The 20015-nt window shown below is 37.1% G+C and overlaps 1 protein-coding gene across 1 annotated transcript; it reads left to right on the top strand.

Moving 5' to 3' along the window:
* Positions 1-3600: 3600 nt before the first annotated feature.
* On the top strand, positions 3601-15713 carry eno4 (enolase 4). The gene is made up of 13 exons (XM_060879764.1): positions 3601-3777; positions 4938-5066; positions 5658-5839; positions 5921-6063; positions 7094-7263; positions 7530-7655; positions 8445-8510; positions 8661-8825; positions 10680-10805; positions 11137-11326; positions 12926-12987; positions 13109-13226; positions 15547-15713. The coding sequence occupies exons 1-13, from the start codon at positions 3601-3603 to the stop codon at positions 15621-15623; spliced, it is 1731 nt and encodes a 576-aa protein (XP_060735747.1). The 3' UTR covers positions 15624-15713.
* Positions 15714-20015: the final 4302 nt, after the last annotated feature.

The raw sequence follows: 20015 nt of genomic DNA, 5'->3' as shown, positions 1-20015 counted from the left end.
ATCACTGATAGAATTATTTTAAAAAAGTAAACTATAAAAGCATCCTTTAGATCAATCAATTTCCTATATTTCAGATGATTTACAGTCATGACCGGACGGTGGCGCCTGTGTTTCAGCTCGTCTCCATCTCGGAGAGTTTGCAGATGCGTCACGAAGGCGCAGCAGCTTGGTGATCCTTGATGTCCTTCAACTTTTCTAAATAATAATAATAATAAAAAAGCCAGCTCCCCAAAATGCGTAGAAAAAAATACAAACTAAATTAACTATCAAATCATTCTTATTAAAATTAAATGTTACATCTGCAATATATAAGAAGGATTAAAATATACTCCATGCGTCTGTATGTGTGTGTTTTCCTTCTCCACGGCGCCCTGTGTTTAAAAGCGTAAAACCCTGCGCGTAATATCATTTATTTCACTTGTTTGCGCCGTGAAGATTATCTTTGGTCTGTTTTGTCCGATCTTATTATAAGTGCAGAGTAACGTTGGCATGCGCTCCAATAAGCATGTGCGTTGGCATGACGTCACGCCCGCTAGGTAACTTTCTGGCCCGGTGCGCGTGACCTCCCCGTGATCCCCGGGAGATTAAATCTGAGCAACTCGGCTTTCTCTAAACGAATTTTAACTTATGTTTCGTTAATGTGAGAGTTAAAGATGCGCGTACAGCTGCAGAACCAAGAGGAAACAAATATTAAAATAGATTCACTTGTAAATAAATGTTGAAATAATAATTACACCTCAGGAAATGTGAATGCATATTGTTCCACAATATTATTAAATACTGCACACTTGTTTTTGGATTATTCTTATTACAGCCCATCCTGTTTAAATAAGTTAATAAATAAACTGCTATTTTATTTCTGTAGTTACACTGATAGTTGTAGTCAAATTACAGCGAGTTCAGTATTTTAATCTGGCACAAGTGGAGAAAATAGTACACTGAAAAAAAAGGGAAATCTTGGGGACTCCATAGACTAGAGCTTTATTTGTTTATTTATCACTAGATATTCACAAGCATATTCAGTTATTCCAGATATCAAATATGCCCGAAATTTCCATAGCATTAATAACAAAAATAACACTTTTACTGTGCAATAAAAACAGGTAAATAAACCCTGAGTGAATAATAAAATAAATCATTATAAAAAATATATATATTTCATATTTTATTATTTCTAAAATGTACAAAATATTATTTATTTATTCATATTAATTATTTAATATTTTTTAAAATAGAAAACCATCTGTTATTACATATTATACAGTTTATAAAATAATATTAAATTGTTGAGAGATGGGTGTTTTATTAAAGTAAAATAAAATACTGGGCCTTACTTCATCAGCGTCTCATGGAATTAAAACTATAAAAGTCTTTGGATCGCAGGGGTCTTTAATATCAGAGTGTTGGGATAAAAACATGGACACGTAAATTTTGGGGTCCTGACATGTGACTTGTTCAAAAATAAATAAATATCCCGAAGTCTAATAGGCTATTAAAACAGATCTATATCTATATGGGGAGATAAAAAAAAAACCTATTTAAAAAACATGAATTAATTAATTATTTATGAATTAAAAAATCCATTCGCTCATTTATTCATTCATCAATTCATTCATTCATTTATTCATCAATTCATTCCTCAATTCATTCATTCATACGTGCCTTCCGTTAATATGGATATTCGCCCGTCCTTCATTGTAGTTTTTTTTTTAATCTGAGTTAGGACAAATTGGACAGACTCGAGGTTGCTAAATCTGTGTTTTGCGTCAGGTCTGAAATTATGTTTTCTTTTCTTTGAAGAGAATGTAGTCAAAAAAATAACACGATTTTGCACTTTCTCGGCCGTTTTTTAGCCAGTGGTCTAAAATCCAAAGAAATGTTCATTTAATTATTCAGATAAATAAAACCAAGCGCCAGTGTGTATGTGTGGAGAGCGAGAGAGAGAGAGAGAGAGAGAGAGAGAGAGAGAGAGAGAGAGAGAGAGAGAGAGAGAGAGAGAGAGAGATTGTATCTGATTGCATCCTCACAATGTCAACATGAACACAACAGGACTGTTGATCGTAGCCTAAAGCCGTGGAGCGACATTCTGTACTAAAGTCTTATTAAGGAAGGGAGACATAATGCGTACAAACGTGAAATCACGTGACCTGTAATAACGCTGTCAGTTGATGCCCGAGCTAACGAATTATCATTGAGAAAAATCAGTATACTAATAATAAATAAAAGATTTATTGGTTACAGGACTAATGAAAATAACTAATTGTAGCTATAATGCTTGTAGGCTGTCTACACAGTGTGGGCTGTAACTATTTCTTTTATTTCTTATTATTTCTTTTATAATTCTTTTATTTTTGTTCTATTCATTCAGAAGTAGATTTTTCCTTTTTAATTTGAAAGTCTATGTAAGTCTATCTTTGCATATTATTATTATTATTATTATTATTATTATTATTATTATTATTATTATTTCTTCTTCTTCTTCTTCTTCTTCTTCTTCTTCTTCTTCTTCTTCTTCTTCTTCTTATTATTATTATTATTATTATTCGAAATTGTCCTTCAGTGCATATGTTTTTATTTATAATTATTTAATTTCCTTTTATGTCCTTTGCATGTAAACAATTATGTTGAATCTATTTATTTTTGTTTTCGTGCTTTAATTAATATATATTGCAGTAATGTTATAGTTTATTCGTTTTTTTTCTAACATTTGCTGCGAACCGAATGAATAAACAATCTATTCAGCTTCATATAGTAAATTTTCATAGTTTTGTAAACAGACTAGAAATGATCCCAAAATTTGACGCCCTGTTTTATTCTTTACTCGGTCTTCCTCAGTTTCTAGTTTATACATCCAATTTTTTATTTTCTTTTTAATTAAAAGTCTCCTGACTACTTACTTAAACAGCCTGTGTATTTATATACAACTTGGGAAAAGAAATAAACAAATGTTATACATAATAATAATAATAATAATAATAATAATAATAATAATAATAATAATAATAATAATGGAAATTTATTTATCAACTCAAGGTTTATTTGAACTGAAATGTAACCTTTGTTTTATTTAAACGACACGCGACGAGTTTTTGTTGTAAAATATTTGAACACATTCATTAGGATGAATTCATCGAAACCAATCAGGAGCCATTAGACCGGGTGCGTTGCCATGGAAACAACGTGCACAAACATTAATTAAACAGCCTAATTAAAGTGTTGTTGAATAACACAGGGTTGCTGGTGCCCTTACAAATGACATTGCATGGACTAAAGATGTAGGCTGAGAGCTATTGGAACTCACCATTGCATAAGCCAAAGTGTAATTCAATTAAAAAAGGTTATACTTGCTCCAAACAATTAAAAGTTTATCATCTTTTCGCCAGATTGTATCCGAGGTCGCTATAATATTTGGACCATTTAGTACACCAGTATACAGCGTTCTGGTGGACCCTCGTTAAGTCTCGCGATGTTACAGTAACGCTGAGACGGAGCCGAAATCTCGCGATGTTACATGGAACGTTGCCTAGCAACCATAGTACGTAAACAATCGACGCTTCTTACACAGAGTTGTTGTGAACCGAACTTAGAAACAGCAGCACAATGTCGTTTAAAGGCTTTATAAGCTGTAATAGCAAAATATCAAAGGTGGATAAAGACTTTTATGACTTAAAGAACAAAGCAGCGGAGTTTTACAGAGCAAACGGAGTGCCGGAGAAACTAGAAACTGTTTTAAATCAGATGTTTTTGTCGAAGCCGAATGATGTTTATGGATATCTGGTATGGAAATATATTAGCCTTATCTAATTAAGTCATGCAATAAATAAGACATTATAATTATAATGAAATCTAATTAAAATAATTGCAGGTCATTAAATTGCCTAGTAATGGACTGATGGAAACTTTTTTCATTCAATTATTGTTAACCCAACTTTGTTATCTAGTTACAGTTAAACCTAATTAAATGCATTTTTATCAGTTCTTAAACAAACACAATGACAAAAAAGCTCTGTGGTGTTTATACCTGTAAATCCTCCTTTAGCACCAGTAACGTGTCCCAAACCTTTTCTGTAGTTGTTGTAGTTTCCAGATTTTTCCTTTATACAGATCTGTTAATGTATATAATGTCTGGTATTTCATGGATAAACACACTGCTTTTAGTCTTCCTACAGTATTTCTGTTGGCTCTTATCATGGACATTTCGAAGACAAAACAATCTTCTTCCATTTGTTGTTCTAGGCCAGGGGTGTCCAAACTTTTTGCAAAGAGGGCCAGATTTGGTGAGGTGAAAATGTGTGGGGGCCGACTATTCAGCCTTTGACATTCTTTGAAACATTAATATTAAACCCAAATGAACTATTTAATGATTTTTTTTTATTGAAAAAAGCTTTCACTTTTCAAAAACAAAATGAATTTTAGACAGATTATAAAGATGAAAAGATGCATATTAAAAACTGTGGTTTTGATCATCACATAAAAATAAATTCACAGAGATTTTAGAATTTATTCACCTCAGGTGGCTAAACAAATAACTTGCCTGCACTAATGTGATGGGTGATAATGAGATCTCAACTGTAGTAAATAGGCCAGGTCTGGCTCAAAGAAAGTGGTTTTGATGCGCAAGATGTCACGCAGGTGAGAGTCACTTAGTCTTGTCCTCGCATGGCTCTTGTTAAAGTTCATAACCGAGAATGTTTTCTTGCACAAGTATGTCGAGCCAAACAAGCTCAGCATTTTCTTCTGGTAAAGTATATAAAACAGTGCTGATGGGCCACACATTATTTATTTTATGCCAGAGGCTGCGGGCAAATGGAAATTTCAACTCAAGCCGCAATTGCCACCCGGGCCGGACTTTGGACATGAATGTTCTAGGCTATACAAGGCCTTGTTTAAAAATCCTTACTTCATTTGGACTGATCTGTGTTTATTCTTTTTGTCAGGCAAACTACTTTTCTAGCCTCTCACACACACCTGTGATCAGTGCAGTAGTGGGCAGAGAGGTGTATGATGCCAGGGGAGAAGCAGCATTGCAGGTGGAGGTTTACTGCATCGTCAGGAATGAAGAGAAGGTAGGCTGAAAATCAGCGAGATGAGTGATGAGATTTATCTGTGGAGGTGTTTTCACATGTCTTAGAAAAAGAATATGATAAAGCAAATGTTTTTTCTGCTTTAAAAAACTATTAACATTCCCATTGACATGTACAAGTTTCAAGCCTTCTGTACTCCAAACACACCTGGTCCAGCTCATGAAGCGTTCAGTGAAACAGAAAAAACATTCGCTTTATGCTGTTGTTCTATTGTTGTATATGCTTGTGGTCAAGCATTGGTGTTAATGCTGCTGTACTGGTGCTCAAGCATTGGTGTTGTACTGGTGCATTATTATTAAGACCTGACTTAACTCATGTTTGTTTGTTTCTATGATCTGAATCTGGTGCGTTTATTTGGAACAGAATGACATTTCAGAAAGAAACCAGTAAAATAAACTGCTGTGTGTCACATGAGGTATAAACACAGAGAGAGAAGATAATATGCTCTGTTGAGTGGTAGTGACGAGTGAGACAGCAGTGAGATGGAACACTCAGATAACAATATGTTCTTGATGGTGGTCAGAGAACCTTATTTTTGCATCTCTTAACTCTCTGTTATTCTGTGTAATTTAGTTAGTCTGTAATGCAGTGGTTTCTTGTGTGGATGGAGATGTCACTGGGGCATGGAATGCGGTTGCCAATGGTAACCATCAAGCATCTGTAGAGGTAGCGTTGGAGTGGATCAGAGATCAGCTGAGCCCCATGATGCATGGATCTAACCCCACCCACCAAATACACCTGGACCAACAACTCAGGTAGACACACACGTGGACATGCACAGAAAGTGTGTGAGTAATAACCATCCTAAATTGTGTACGTATGTGTGTGTGTTGCAGCGATTTCTACATGGCTCGTTACCTTGAAGACCAAGATCGCCGTAACAGAGAAAAGAAAGCTGAGGAAGAAGAAACAACAACATCTGACACCAACACCGCTCAAGCACCGGATTCAAGCAAAGGCAAGAAGGAGGCACAGAAAGGTAGAGTGAAGATTATATTAAAAAACTCTTGTATCTAGTAACTAAAATCCTGGAGCATTGGTGTTAATGCTGTTGTATTGTTGTTGATGCTCTAGCATTGGTGTTAATGCAGTTTAGTTGATGCTCTAGTATTGGTCTTAATGCTGCCGTACTGGTGTTCTAGCATTGGTGTTAATGCTGTTGTGTTAGTGCTCTAGCATTGGTGTTAATGCTGTTGTGTTGGTGCGCTAGCACTGGTGTTAATGCTGCTGTGTTGGTGCACTAGCATTGGTGGTAATGCTGTTGTATTGTTGTTGATGCTCTAGCATTGGTGGTAATGCTGTTGTGTTGGTGCTCTTCCACTTGTGTTAATGCTGTTGTGTTGTTGCCCTAGCACTTGTGTTAATGCTGTTGTGTTGTTGCCCTAGCACTGGTGTTAATGCTGTTGTGTTGTTGCCCTAGCACTGGTGTTAATGCTGTTGTGTTGGTGCTTTAGCATTTATTTTAATGCTGCTGTGTTGGTGCTCTAGCATTTATTTTAATGCTGCTGTGTTGGTGCTCTAGCATTTTTGTAATGCTGTTGTGTTGGTGGTCTACTGTTGGTGTTAATGCTGTTGTGTTGTTGCCCTAGCACTGGTGTTAATGCTGTTGTGTTGTTGCCCTAGCACTGGTGTTAATGCTGTTGTGTTGTTGCCCTAGCACTGGTGTTAATGCTGTTGTGTTGGTGCTTTAGCATTTATTTTAATGCTGCTGTGTTGGTGCTCTAGCATATTTTTAATGCTGTTGTGTTGGTGGTCTACCATTGGTGTTAATGCTGTTGTACTGTTGCTCTACCATTGGTGTTAATGCTGTTGTACTGTTGCACTAGCATTGGTGTTAATGCTGCTGTGTTGGTGCTCTAGCATTGGTGTTAATGCTGTTGTACTGTTGCTCTAGCATTGGTGTTAATGCTGTTGTGTTGCTGTTGATGCTGCAGTATTAATGTGGATGTACTACTGTTTTTATGGATGTTATGACTTTTATTACTGTATAATATGACTTGTATTTGCAGGTAAGAAAGGCAGCGCATCAGAGAAGCCGCTCCCTCCTCCTGAGAAACCGGAGCCAATGTTGCCAGGGGCGATGGCAGTCGGTACTCTGTCTATGGCAGTAGCCAAATCTGCAGCGAGCCTCACAACTACCCCCCTATACAAACACATCCTCACTCTTAGAGACCATCAGGTTAACACACACACACACACACACACACACATATATAGACAGACACAAATATACATTTACAGAATTATTAGCAAGGTTTTAATCAACATACAAAACCAAAGGAGAGAAAACTCTAGGTGCTCGATGTGGGATTAGTTTAGCATAAAAATGCTGATTGTTTATACATTCCTACTTCCACCTTACTCCCTGTTTCTCTTATGCTCTTTATCTCCACACCTTTGCTGTGATTGTATTTTCTTCTTCTCTTATCTGTTGATCTTTCTCAGGCTGGAAGAGTGTTCCTGCCCATGCCGCTCGTGTCCGTGTTGAGCTGTGGGAAAGCGTCAGCTGGAAAGCTCAACCTGCTAGAGGAGGTTATCCTGCTGCCTACTGTACCACACAGAACCAGAGAGGTACACACACACACACACACACACACACACACACACACCTCCATTATTAGTTTTGATTTTATTAGTTCATTTTTTTAGTTAAGTTTGTATTACCTTTTTGAGTGTTTTCTTTTTTTAGCTTTAATATGTTTTATTATATTTTCAGTTGTAGTTATTTAACTTGTTCCCTTGTTTTTTGATTAATTGACTCATTAGAGTGGATTAAACTAAAATAAAGTGATCCTTCGCAACCAATTCAGTCATCATCATAATAATAATAATAATAATCGGCGGGAGCATGGTGGCTTAGTGGTTAGCACGTTCGCCTCACACCTCTAGGGTCGGGGTTCGATTCCCGCCTCCACCTTGTGTGTGTGGAGTTTGCATGTTCTCCCCGTGCCTTGGGGGTTTCCTCCGGGTACTCCGGTTTCCTCCCCCGGTCCAAAGACATGCATGGTAGGTTGATTGGCATCTCTGGAAAATTGTCCGTAGTGTGTGATTGCGTGAGTGAATGAGAGTGTGTGTGTGCCCTGTGATGGGTTGGCACTCCGTCCAGGGTGTATCCTGCCTTGATGCCCGATGATGCCTGAGATAGGCACAGGCTCCCCGTGACCCGAGATAGTTCAGATAAGCGGTAGAAGATGAATGAATGAATAATAATCGGCCAAGATTCATGGCAATCCTGAGTTTGACCTTAAACTTTGCTTCCACTCGTGAAACCCATGAATATGTAAATAGTGTGTGTAAATACTTCAAGGAAACATTAAATGCTGTACCGCAGACTGTATTTATGTATTTAAACGTGCCCAGATCATCAGGATGTGCCGTGATGTGCAGAGAGAGATAAGGAGGTTAGCTACAGCGGGGAAGTCAGAGGTGAGTTTTCAGTAAAAGTCCTATAAAAAAAAGCTTAAAGAAAATCCAGGCATGAATAAATGAACTGAATATCAATGGATTGCAGTGTTATATCAGAATAATATCAATCTCTCTCACTGTTTCTCTCTCTTCCTCTCTTTTTATTCTCAGTCTGTGTCAGTGGGGCTTTCAGAAGGTGGCGCTATTCAGCTCGGGCTGGAACGCCCAGAACAAGCTCTCGATCTGTTAATGGAGGCGTGCACAAACCTGGGCCTGCCGATCGGCACGGAGCTCCGGCTGGTGATAAACTGCGCCGCTCATGTACTCATGGACTATGTAAGTGGACACAAGGTCAAAGTTCAACCTCAGTTAAAAACAGAGAGGAATGGTTATTGAGAAATAAAAGGAAAATGCAGACCAGTCACCGAGTCTCTCAACTGCTACGTAAATGTCAGCAAGTTTTACATCATTATTACTGAGTAAAGCATTTGTGATGAAGCTCTGCTGCTGAAGGGTCACTGAATTCAAACACACCCTTTCTTAAAATTACTGGCAACAAGAAGTATATAAAATGCAGTGGGCTGATATTTTGAGCTGAAACATCTAGAAACGAGATGCAGCTTTAACTTAACACTCAAATATTCTGGAATCACAAAAGTGTTGATTAATGAAACAGCATCACTGACAACAGAGCAAGTGATCATTCAAATCACAGATTAATTCATGTGCTTGTTATAATACAGTGTTGTGTTCTATAGTAAAAAAAACAGACAAATAGAAATAGACAAAAAATTTATAAATAGTAACTCCTCCTAGGGGGCACGGTGGCTTAGTGGTTAGCACGTTCGCCTCACACCTCCAGGGTCGGGGTTCGATTCCCGCCTCCACCTTGTGTGTGTGGAGTTTGCATGTTCTCCCCGTGTCTCGGGGGTTTCCTCCGGGTACTCTGGTTTCCTCCCCCGGTCCAAAGACATGCATGGTAGGTTGACTGGCATCTCTGGAAAATTGTCTGTAGTGTGTGTGTGTGTGTGTGAGTGAATGAGAGTGTGTGTGTGTGTGCCCTGTGATGGGTTGGCACTCCGTCCAGGGTGTATCCTGCCTTGATGCCCGATGACGCCTGAGATAGGCACAGGCTCCCCGTGACCCGAGGTAGTTCGGATAAGCGGTAGAAAATGAGAGAGATGAGATGAGAGTAACTCCTCCTAGGGCTTTTGAGCCACATGCACCAAATTCAGATATGTTGTAGACGCTGGTCTGAAGTTTGTTGCTATGTCTTTTCTAAGCGATCCAAGTACTGGTACTTCCGGTACCGGGTCTCAAATTGGCCTTTTTTCCCATAGACTCCCATTATAAACTTTGGAGGTTTATAACTCGGCAAGCTTTCGAACTATCTACACCAAACTCGGCCAGCTCCTTTAGGGTGAGACTCTGAACAAACTTTTAAATTGGTGTACCGACTGACCTTTTGGTTGTGCCACAGCCCCGCCCCAAAATATGCAAAATCAAAAAACCTTTTACAACATGGACATGTGACATATCAAAACACTCAGAACAATGAAGGGAGCTTCCTCACGTGTATTCTGATGATGTCACTCAACACCATGTGACGTCACATGCAGCCCCGCCCCCAAAATAAGCAAAATCAAAAATTCGCACATGGACATGTGACATATCAAAACACTCAGCACAATGAGGGGAACTGCCTCACGTGTATTCTGGTCACGTCACGTATCGTCACGTGATGTCACGTGAAAATCAATAATTAGCACAACATGGACATATGACACATCAAAACACTCAGCACAATGTGAGGAACTTCCTCAAGAGTATTTGGATGATGTCACATGCCCGTCTCCACTTGCCTCCATATGTTTTGGCACCCTATCTTTCTGTCCACTTGCCTCCAAAAGTAACACTGACCCTTATGTCCACTCGCCTCCAAAAATCACCGGCATTTGCCGAATACTTGCACCGTCAAAGCCAACATCAATGTTTGTCGCGACGAACTTTACAAATCTAGTTTGCATCTAATTTGCATAAAATGATCCAAAAAAGTAGGCAATTACTTTGTCACATTCCAGTATGAATGATTGCACTTCTGGTTTCTAAGGTTTTCTATGGTTTTTAAATGTATTTCATATGACCAAATCTCTGATTAACTCAATAAAACATCTAATTTGTGTTCCACAGTCCAAAGGAAAGTATGAAGTGATGGTAGGGACTCTGAAGTCTCCAGATGAGCTGGTGGAAATGTTTGTGGGTTTGATCAGTAAATATCCAGCTATCGTTGCCCTTGTTGACGCCTTCAGGAAAGAGGTAAGAAAGCAGCTTCACTTTCCCTCTCTGAATCATCTATACACACTGGTAGATTGTATCTGGGTTCTCAAATGCTTTGTAGCAAGAATATCACCAGATACGCTATGAGAAGGAATGGGTGTAATATGGCGTACTTTGGCAACCTAAGATTAGGGTCAGAAAACACTTCCCGCACTCCATAATGGAAAGAAAAAGTCGAAGTTTGTGGTTTCAGTCTGACTTTTTTCTTTTTAATTATCAATATCTAGCAACCTAGAGTTAAGATGACATGATAATGTATAAGTCTCTTAAAAAAATACAATCTGGCAACTCTGTTCTTTTTTCTGTACAGGATGTGGAACAGTGGCAGAAGCTGAGCTCTCGTATTGGCCAGTCTTGTTACTTAATTGCAGATGCAGCTTACAGGCCCTGTACAGGCCCAGCGTTCAAGCCCCGTCCCCCAGGAGTCACATGGGTCACGCTTAGGCACAGAAGCGAGATGACCCTTACTGACCTAATCCATGCTGTCACAGAGCAAACAGGTAGCCATTATTTTTGTTTTCAAATCACAGCAAACTCCATGCATCTGTTTTCTTGTTTGTTTGTTTTTTTAACATTTCTCTGATCATGTAGAAGAGCTACTAACTGCATTACAACACTGCATGAGTGAGAAGATGTTGGCCTTGACAGAAAAAAACTGTTTATTAATGTGTGGCAGTACACAATGCGTTTATTTAGTGACTGCCTCATCAGGGCCACTGAGGTTTACCCCAGGCTACTCTTATCTTTACATTTTATAATAGAAAAGAATTAGAATCAACAAAAATAATAACTGTATAAGTGGAATCTAGGAGCTCTGCTAACAGCATTGAAATGAAAAGGAAATAAAATGGGACGTAGGCATCTTTACTGTGAATGAAAACATGCCAGATGAAATGCATAATAGCTATAAAATAGATAATAGATTTAAAAAAGAATCAGATTTGACTCCCTGTTTAATATAAAGAGCGACCAAAAGCGACACACACAATGTGCACACGTATACACACTCAACGGCAGCTGTTAAACAGCCCACATTTACTGAGCTAAACACACATGACTTGCATATCCACTGGATGAATAACTCTCATGGCCACTGCACTGGGAGCGAGACAGTGAGAGAAAGAGACATTTAGAGAAAGAGAAGATCCTTTAATAGACATTAGCTCATTGAAAAGCATATGAAGGACATCAGAGAGAGAGAGAGAGAAAGAGAGAGAGAGTTATTGAGTGCATTACACAAAGACCTTCATCTTAATGTGTCACACAGAGGACATATACATGTATGTGACTACTGGCTACAATAAAACTCTTACACACACACACACACACACACACTCAAAATAAACCCTGTATCACAATGAAAGAGAAACACACCAGGGTTCAATTCAATCTGACTTAAAACTCTAAGTTATGAACTAGAGGTACACAATTGTCTCGGGTGTATGAGCAAAACCTTTCGAGCAGAATTTTACAGAAAACCAGAATTTTACATTTTTAGTAAGAGATTGAGAGAACAAAAAAGAAAAAGAGTGAGAGAAGAGAGAGGGGGAGAGAGAGAGAGAGGGGGAGAGAGAGAATGAGGAGAGAGAGAGAAGAGAGATAAAGAGAGATTGAGAGAGAGAGAGAGAGAGAGAGAGAGAGAGAGATAAAGAGAGATTGAGAGAGAACAGAGAGGGAGAGAGAGAATGAGGAGAGAGAGAAGAGAGAGATAAAGAGAGATTGAGGGAGAGAGAGAGAACGATAAAGAGAGATTGAGAGAGAGAGAGAGAGAGAGATAAAGAGAGATAAAGAGAGACTGAGAGAGAGAGAGAGAGAGAGACAGAGAGAGACTATTCATTAACTCAGTGACAATTTCATTTCAGTCATGGCATTAGTTTAATATGACACAATGTGCAGCAAAGCTTTCTGGAAATTTTGCCCTCAAATTTTGCGATCAAATTTTATCCAAAACATTGATATTAATAATATGACACCAAAGTTTGGGTTTATTTATTTGAAGTTATCTTCCTTATATATATATATATATATATATATATATATATATATATATATATATATATATATATATATATATATATATATTGTGTTTGTGTTTGAAGAGGAGGAGACCATTCTAGCCATGAGCTGTGAGGAGATTGGTGATGACTCCATGATAGATGTGGTGAGGAAATATCTCAGACATTATCTCTAATTTAAGGTTTTGTCAGCATTTGCATTGCTTGTAAATAAACTCACAGTGTGTGTGTGTGTGTGTTTGTTCGTGTGCGTGCATGTGTGTGTAGGCTGTAGGTCTGGGTGTATCCTTCATTAAGCTGGGTGGGCTGACTGGAGGTGGGAGGATGAACAAGTACAACCGTTTACACAGGATAGAGCAAGAGCTGGAGGAACAGGGCATTCTGGGTAAGAAAATCTCTCTCTCTCTCAGACTCACACACACACAGTTAGCACATTAACACTTGGAAGTATATGTTTTACCACTGACACCCTTCTGAATGAACAGTGCATTCTCTCAGCGTTTGCCTGTCTAATGTGCGGAGGCAAGTTGTTCCATAGCCTAGGGGCAGCAACAGAGAAGGCACGGTCCCCTCATAGAGCTTCCTCTTTGATTTCCGGGTGTCAGGTAGCATATGATCAGCTGACCTGAGCGAGCAGGCAGGAATGTAGGGGTGAAGCAGTTCAGTGATGTACGATGGGGTGAGGCCATTTAAAGATTAAAAAAATAAATAAAAGAACTTTACAATAATCAAGCCAGGATGGCATGGCATAACAAAGGCATGGATTGCCATCTCATTTTTCGCCTGGGTACCAGAGGCCTTATTTTTACCAATCTCCTTAGATGAAAGAAACTAGACTTGGCCACATCCGGCCCGGCGTGCAATTATATTCAGCCCGCGAGATCATTTTATATAGATCTATTATTATTGTTATTAATGGCCCGGCGATATGAAGCGCTGATAACACACAAACTACAGATCCCATAATGCAGTGCAACAGCTGCCTTGCCAAATGATATAGTTACCCGGGAACATTCCCATGTCAATAAAGTCAAGCATCTGTTGCTGTATACAACCCTATTGTAAAGACAAAGCTAGCCCCTAACAATGGAGAAAAGAAAAGTTGATTCTGAAAACAGAGCCTTTTAAAACCGATGGGAGGCTGAGTATGTGTTTATTGACATTGCCGGTAAACCTGTGTGTCTTATTATTATTTTTTTGCCTTAAAAGCACAAATTGTATTTATATTTCCAGGGTTTTTTGGACCATGCTCATATTTTGAATTTGTATGATTTTGACAGGAGATATGTTTATGAAGAGCAAAATATTTAAAGATATTTAAAGTTTAAGTTTATTTTTTATAAAATGGCACAAGAGCAAAGAAAATTGAATGTTTTGATTTGTTATTTTTACTTTTGCGGAAAAGCATAATTTTTTTGCGGCATGTTCATATTTGTAACTATAATGTTCATATTTGTAACTATAATGTTCATATTTGTAACTATAATGTTCATATTTGTAACTATAATGTTCATATTTGTAACTATAATTTTGACAAGGGATATTTTGGTAGAGAGCAAAGTATTTTAAGTTATATAAAGTTTACATTTATTTATTCTGGAATAATATGCCTTTCTGTTTTTATTCATATTTATGTTCAAAAAACATTTAGTTTTAGCGCGTTCAATAAATGTTTATCCTTTTCAGCCTTAAAGTGTGCTTTGAGTTTTGGCCCCATGTGCAATTGAGTTTGACACCTCTGGTCTAACATGTGATGCCAAGGGACCGATCAGAAGGGGGCGACATGTAGGAGCCATGTGGTCCAAACAACATCACCTATATCTTGTTATCATTAATTTGTAGGAAGTTCAACGCCATCCAAGCTTTATTGTCATCAAGACATGCATGAAGATGTGCAAAAGAGAAACCCTTTACCGGCTTTACCGGTATATAGATCTGGGTGTCGTCTGCATAGCAATGGAAGGAGATCCCATGGTGTCTGAGTATAAATCCCAGAAGAAGCAAATAAATTAATAAATTAATGGCCCTAGAATCGAGCCCTGTGGAACCCCATAGGATAAAGGAGCAATGTAGGATTCAATACCAGCAAGACCCACAAAAAAAAGTTCTGTTTGTTAAATAGGACCGAAACCACTCTAAAACAGGGCCACGAAGACCCACAAGTTGATCTAGATGAGATATTAGAATGTGGCGGTCGACTGTGTCAAAAGCAGCAGTTAAGTCTAGCAGGACGAGGATCACAAAGTCACCAGCATCAGATGCAATGAGGATGTCATTAAAAACCCTTAACAAAGCTAACTCTGTGCTGTACAATGTTATTAAAACCGATTGGAACCCTCCAGGATGTCGTGTTCATCCAAAAAAGATTTCAGTTGTAAATTAGATAGCTGAAGATAGCTAGCACAGTGTGATCGAGACCAGGTTTCTTAATATGTGGTTGTACTACTGCTTTTTAAAGATATTAAGAACCAAATGTACTATACAAGGACCCCTTTTCCTCATACATCTTCCTTACATCTTCATGACTTTTATTTTTAACTATTCTCTTATTTTATTATCACTTTTTACAAAAAATAAAAGACAGATGCACTGGGCCATCTATCTTTTCTAATCAAGTCTCTAGTCAGAATGAAGGGAGGAAGAGATACATGAACAAACAACATAACGGAGAAGTGACGTTTTTTTGTTGTTGTGTGTTTAATTAGCAGGTATGCGAGAGGTGAAGTTGCCGTGTGAAAGCAGGCCTGAGCAGGAGTTAACACCAACAGAACAGGCGACATGATAATGGACCACATTCCATCTTCATCAGCACGTCAAAAAAAAACGGGTTTTCCCTGAAACGTTCATGAACATCTTTAAGAACTAATGGGTTTAATATATCATTTGAAATGAAGTCATTTGCATTAAAATTCATTGTCATTTTCAGTGTAAACACTTAATAAAATCTATCTAATATTGATCTTGAATTTTGCATTATATTAATCTTTATATTATTCTTTATATTAACCTTTTGTTCTGTGTTTTTGTTCTGTAAAGCTGCTTTGAGACAATGTCAGTTGTTAAAAGTGCTATACAAATAAACTTGAATTGAATTAAAACATGCTCAAAAACTACATTTGTTAATTCTGTCTCTAATTTCAGCATCACACACATGACATTCAAGGTATTTCTATTTGTTATTTAGTCATGTTACCACATATATTCTGACCCACGACATCCACAATGTTAAATCTGTATTTCTAATTATTATCTCCTACTTTTTTATGATTGGACAGAGAGAGAGAGAGAGAGAGAGAGCATGACTGAGCAAGAGAGGGAGAGAGATAGACAAAGAGAGAGAGAGTGAGAAAGAAGAGAGAGAGCGAGAGAGACAGCGTGACGGCGAGAGATTGAGAGAGATAGAGATAGACAAAGAGAGACAGAGAGAGAGGGAAAAGAGAGAGATTATTCATCAACTCAGTGACAATTTCATCTCATGGCACTAAATTAGTTTTAAGATATTTCTGAGCTAAATCTCTGTGAAGGTCAAAATTACAACAGAAAAGAATTTCAGGTGTTCAAGAAGTGTTCAGTAATGATTTAAGAGGACAGTTGAGGAAATCTATGAATACAGAATCTCATGTTTTGATGAGACGGACAGGAAATAAAGTCTTTTGCAAGCTGTTCTTATGGACTCTTGTCAACGTTTTGAGCAATACAATAAAACATTATATTTATAGGTTCAGTGAAAGTTTTGTGGTGTCTGAATGCCATCAGGCTAAAACGTTCACAGAGCATAATGTATTATCTAAATGTCTTTGGCTGAGTATGTGACACCTCAGAGACTTTCCTTAACATCCATCAGTTAGCTTTCTTTTTTTCTCTCAGTACAGCAAAACATTATTTCACTCATATGTTTCAGACATGTTAAATAAGTTATTTTCTTTCTAATTAAATATAAATCTTTACCTCAGGATTTAGTGTATCATTAAGCATGCCTTCTGAATATATTCTAAAATTCTGGTCATCATTAAATATCATAGTTAACCTGAAAGTTTAAAAAATAAATAAATTAAAAAAAAAAAATTATATATATATTTATATTCTTGCCTTTAAAAAAAGAAAATCTGGTTTGTGTTGCAAAAAGTATTTGTTGCTGCATTACAATGTTTCATTATCAAAAATAAAATTGTTATTATATTATAGAATTCTAATTATTTCTAAAAAAATACAAAATAATCCCTAAGATTGTACTATACTATTATTCCTTTTATTATTATTTTAGAGGGGAAAAATCGTCCTTAAATCTCATTAGTGTGTCAATCAAACATGAAATTGTGTACTGAAAACACACTTCCTCTTCCAAGCCCTTTGTGGCTCAGAGACACACACTTTTCTTTCTGTCTGTTTCTGAATGAAGACATTATTTAGGCAGCACTAAAAGGGCAGCTATGCTTCACTGCAGCTGTGGATGTTGGTATGTGTCTGTGTTTGTGTGAAGGAAGTAAAAAAAAAAATCACACGGTTGTGTTACAGCGTTACAAAACACTTTCGGACACAAAGCAGTTCCGCAGATCCTTGCAGTAGGCGTTTGGTTTGATCCTGCTTTAAAGTTTAGCAATAAAGAATTTTGATTCTGCCAACAGATCACAGGCTAAGAGTGAAGGCTCTCCAAACTATGCTAGGGAAAAGGTTAACAAGGGTAAGAGATGCATAACAGCAGGAGAGAGAAAGAAAGAGAGGTGAAAGAAAAACAAAATATATTAGAAATACATAAATCCACTGGCAGCACTTCAGGAGTGCTCTGATTCCCCACCAGGCAATCATTCTGTTTGGAAAATAAACAGAAATGAATAACAAAATAGGCTAATGAAGTGCTTCCTGAACACACACAGGGGTACACACACACACAGGGGTACACACACAGGGGTACACACACACACACACACACACACACACACACACACACACACACACACACACACACACACACACAGGGGTACCTCCAATTTAGAGATGTTTCAGCAGAAACACAATTGCTTTGTGTTGGCTGCCAGTGGAAAAGCTGGCTGACTGACGAGAGAAAAGGAGGACAGAAAGTTCTCACAAATACTACACATACTAGACATAGCCATAAACACTAATCGCAAATAACAAATATGTCTTGCAAAGCCATAAACACTATTTGAGAAAACACTACCAAAGATACAAATACTACACACATCACTGTAAACACTGCCTGAGAAAAACAAACACAAATAATACACGCATCACTAAGAATAACAAACACAAATACTACACACATCACTAAGAATAACAAACACAAATACTACACACATCACTGTAAACACTGCCTGAGAAAAACAAAGACAAATACTACACACATCACTAAGAATAACAAACACAAATACTGCACACATCACAGTAAACACAACATAAGAATAAAAAACACAAATACTACACACATCACCGTAAACACCACCCATGAATAACAAACACAAATACTACACACATCACTGTAAACAATACCTGAGAACAACAAAAACAAATACTATACACATCACTGAGAATAACAAACATAAATACTGCACACATCACTGTAAACACAACATAAGAATAAAAAACAAAAATACTACACACATCACTAAGAATAACAAACACAAATACCACACATCACTAAGAATAACAAACACAAATACCACACATCACTAAGAATAACAAACACAAATACTACCCACATCACTGTAAACACTACCTGGGAATAACAAACACAAATACTACACACATCACTGAAAACAATACCTCAGAATAACAAACAAATTCTACACACATCACTGAGAATAACAAACACAAATTCTACACATATCTCTGTAAACACTACCTGGGAATAACAAACACAAATACTACACACATCACTATAAACAATACCTGAGAATAACAAACACAAATACTGCACACATCACTGAGAATAAAAAACTCACATACTACACACATCACTGTAAAGAATACCTGGGAATAACAAACACAAATACTACACACATCATTGTAAACACTACCCGCGAATAACAAATACAAATACTACACACATCACTGAGAATAACAAACACAAATACTACACATATCACTGAGAATAACAAACACAAATACTACACACATCACTGTAAAGAATACCTGAGAATAACAAACACAAATACTACACACATCACTGTAAAGAATACCTGAGAATAACAAACACAAATACTACACACATCACTAAGAATAACAAACACAAATACTACACACATTACTGTAAAGAATACCTGAGAATAACAAACACAAATACTACACACATCACTGTAAAGAATACCTGAGAATAACAAACACAAATACTACACACATCACTGTAAAGAATACCTGAGAATAACAAACACAAATACTACACACATCACTAAGAATAACAAACACAAATACTACACACATCACTGTAAAGAATACCTGAGAATAACAAACACAAATACTACACACATCACTAAGAATAACAAACACAAATACTACACACATCACTGTAAACAATACCTGAGAATAACAAACACAAATACTACACAAATCACTAAGAATAACAAACACAAATACTACACACATCACTGAGAATAACAAACACAAATACTACACACATCACTGTAAAGAATACCTGAGAATAACAAACACAAATACTACACACATCACTAAGAATAACAAACACAAATACTACACACATCACTGAGAATAACAAACATAAATACTGCACACATCACTAAGAATAACAAACACAAATACTACACACATCACTAAGAATAACAAACACAAATACTACACACATCACTGAGAATAACAAACACAAATACTACACACATCACTGAGAATAACAAACACAAATACTACACACATCACTGTAAACAATACCTGAGAATAACAAACACAAATACTACACACATCACTGTAAACAATACCTGAGAATAACAAACAGAAATACTACACACATCACTAAGAATAACAAACATAAATACTACACACATCACTGAGAATAACAAACATAAATACTACACACATCACTAAGAATAACAAACATAAATACTACACACATCACTAAGAATAACAAACACAAATACTACACACATCACTAAGAATAACAAACATAAATACTACACACCACTGAGAATAACAAACATAAATACTA

This window comes from Tachysurus vachellii, chromosome 10, assembly GCF_030014155.1.
Source record: "Tachysurus vachellii isolate PV-2020 chromosome 10, HZAU_Pvac_v1, whole genome shotgun sequence".
NCBI classification, from domain to species: Eukaryota; Metazoa; Chordata; class Actinopteri; order Siluriformes; family Bagridae; genus Tachysurus; species Tachysurus vachellii.
The sequence above is the reverse complement of the archived record's forward strand: the minus strand, read 5'-3'. Positions and strand labels throughout refer to the sequence as shown.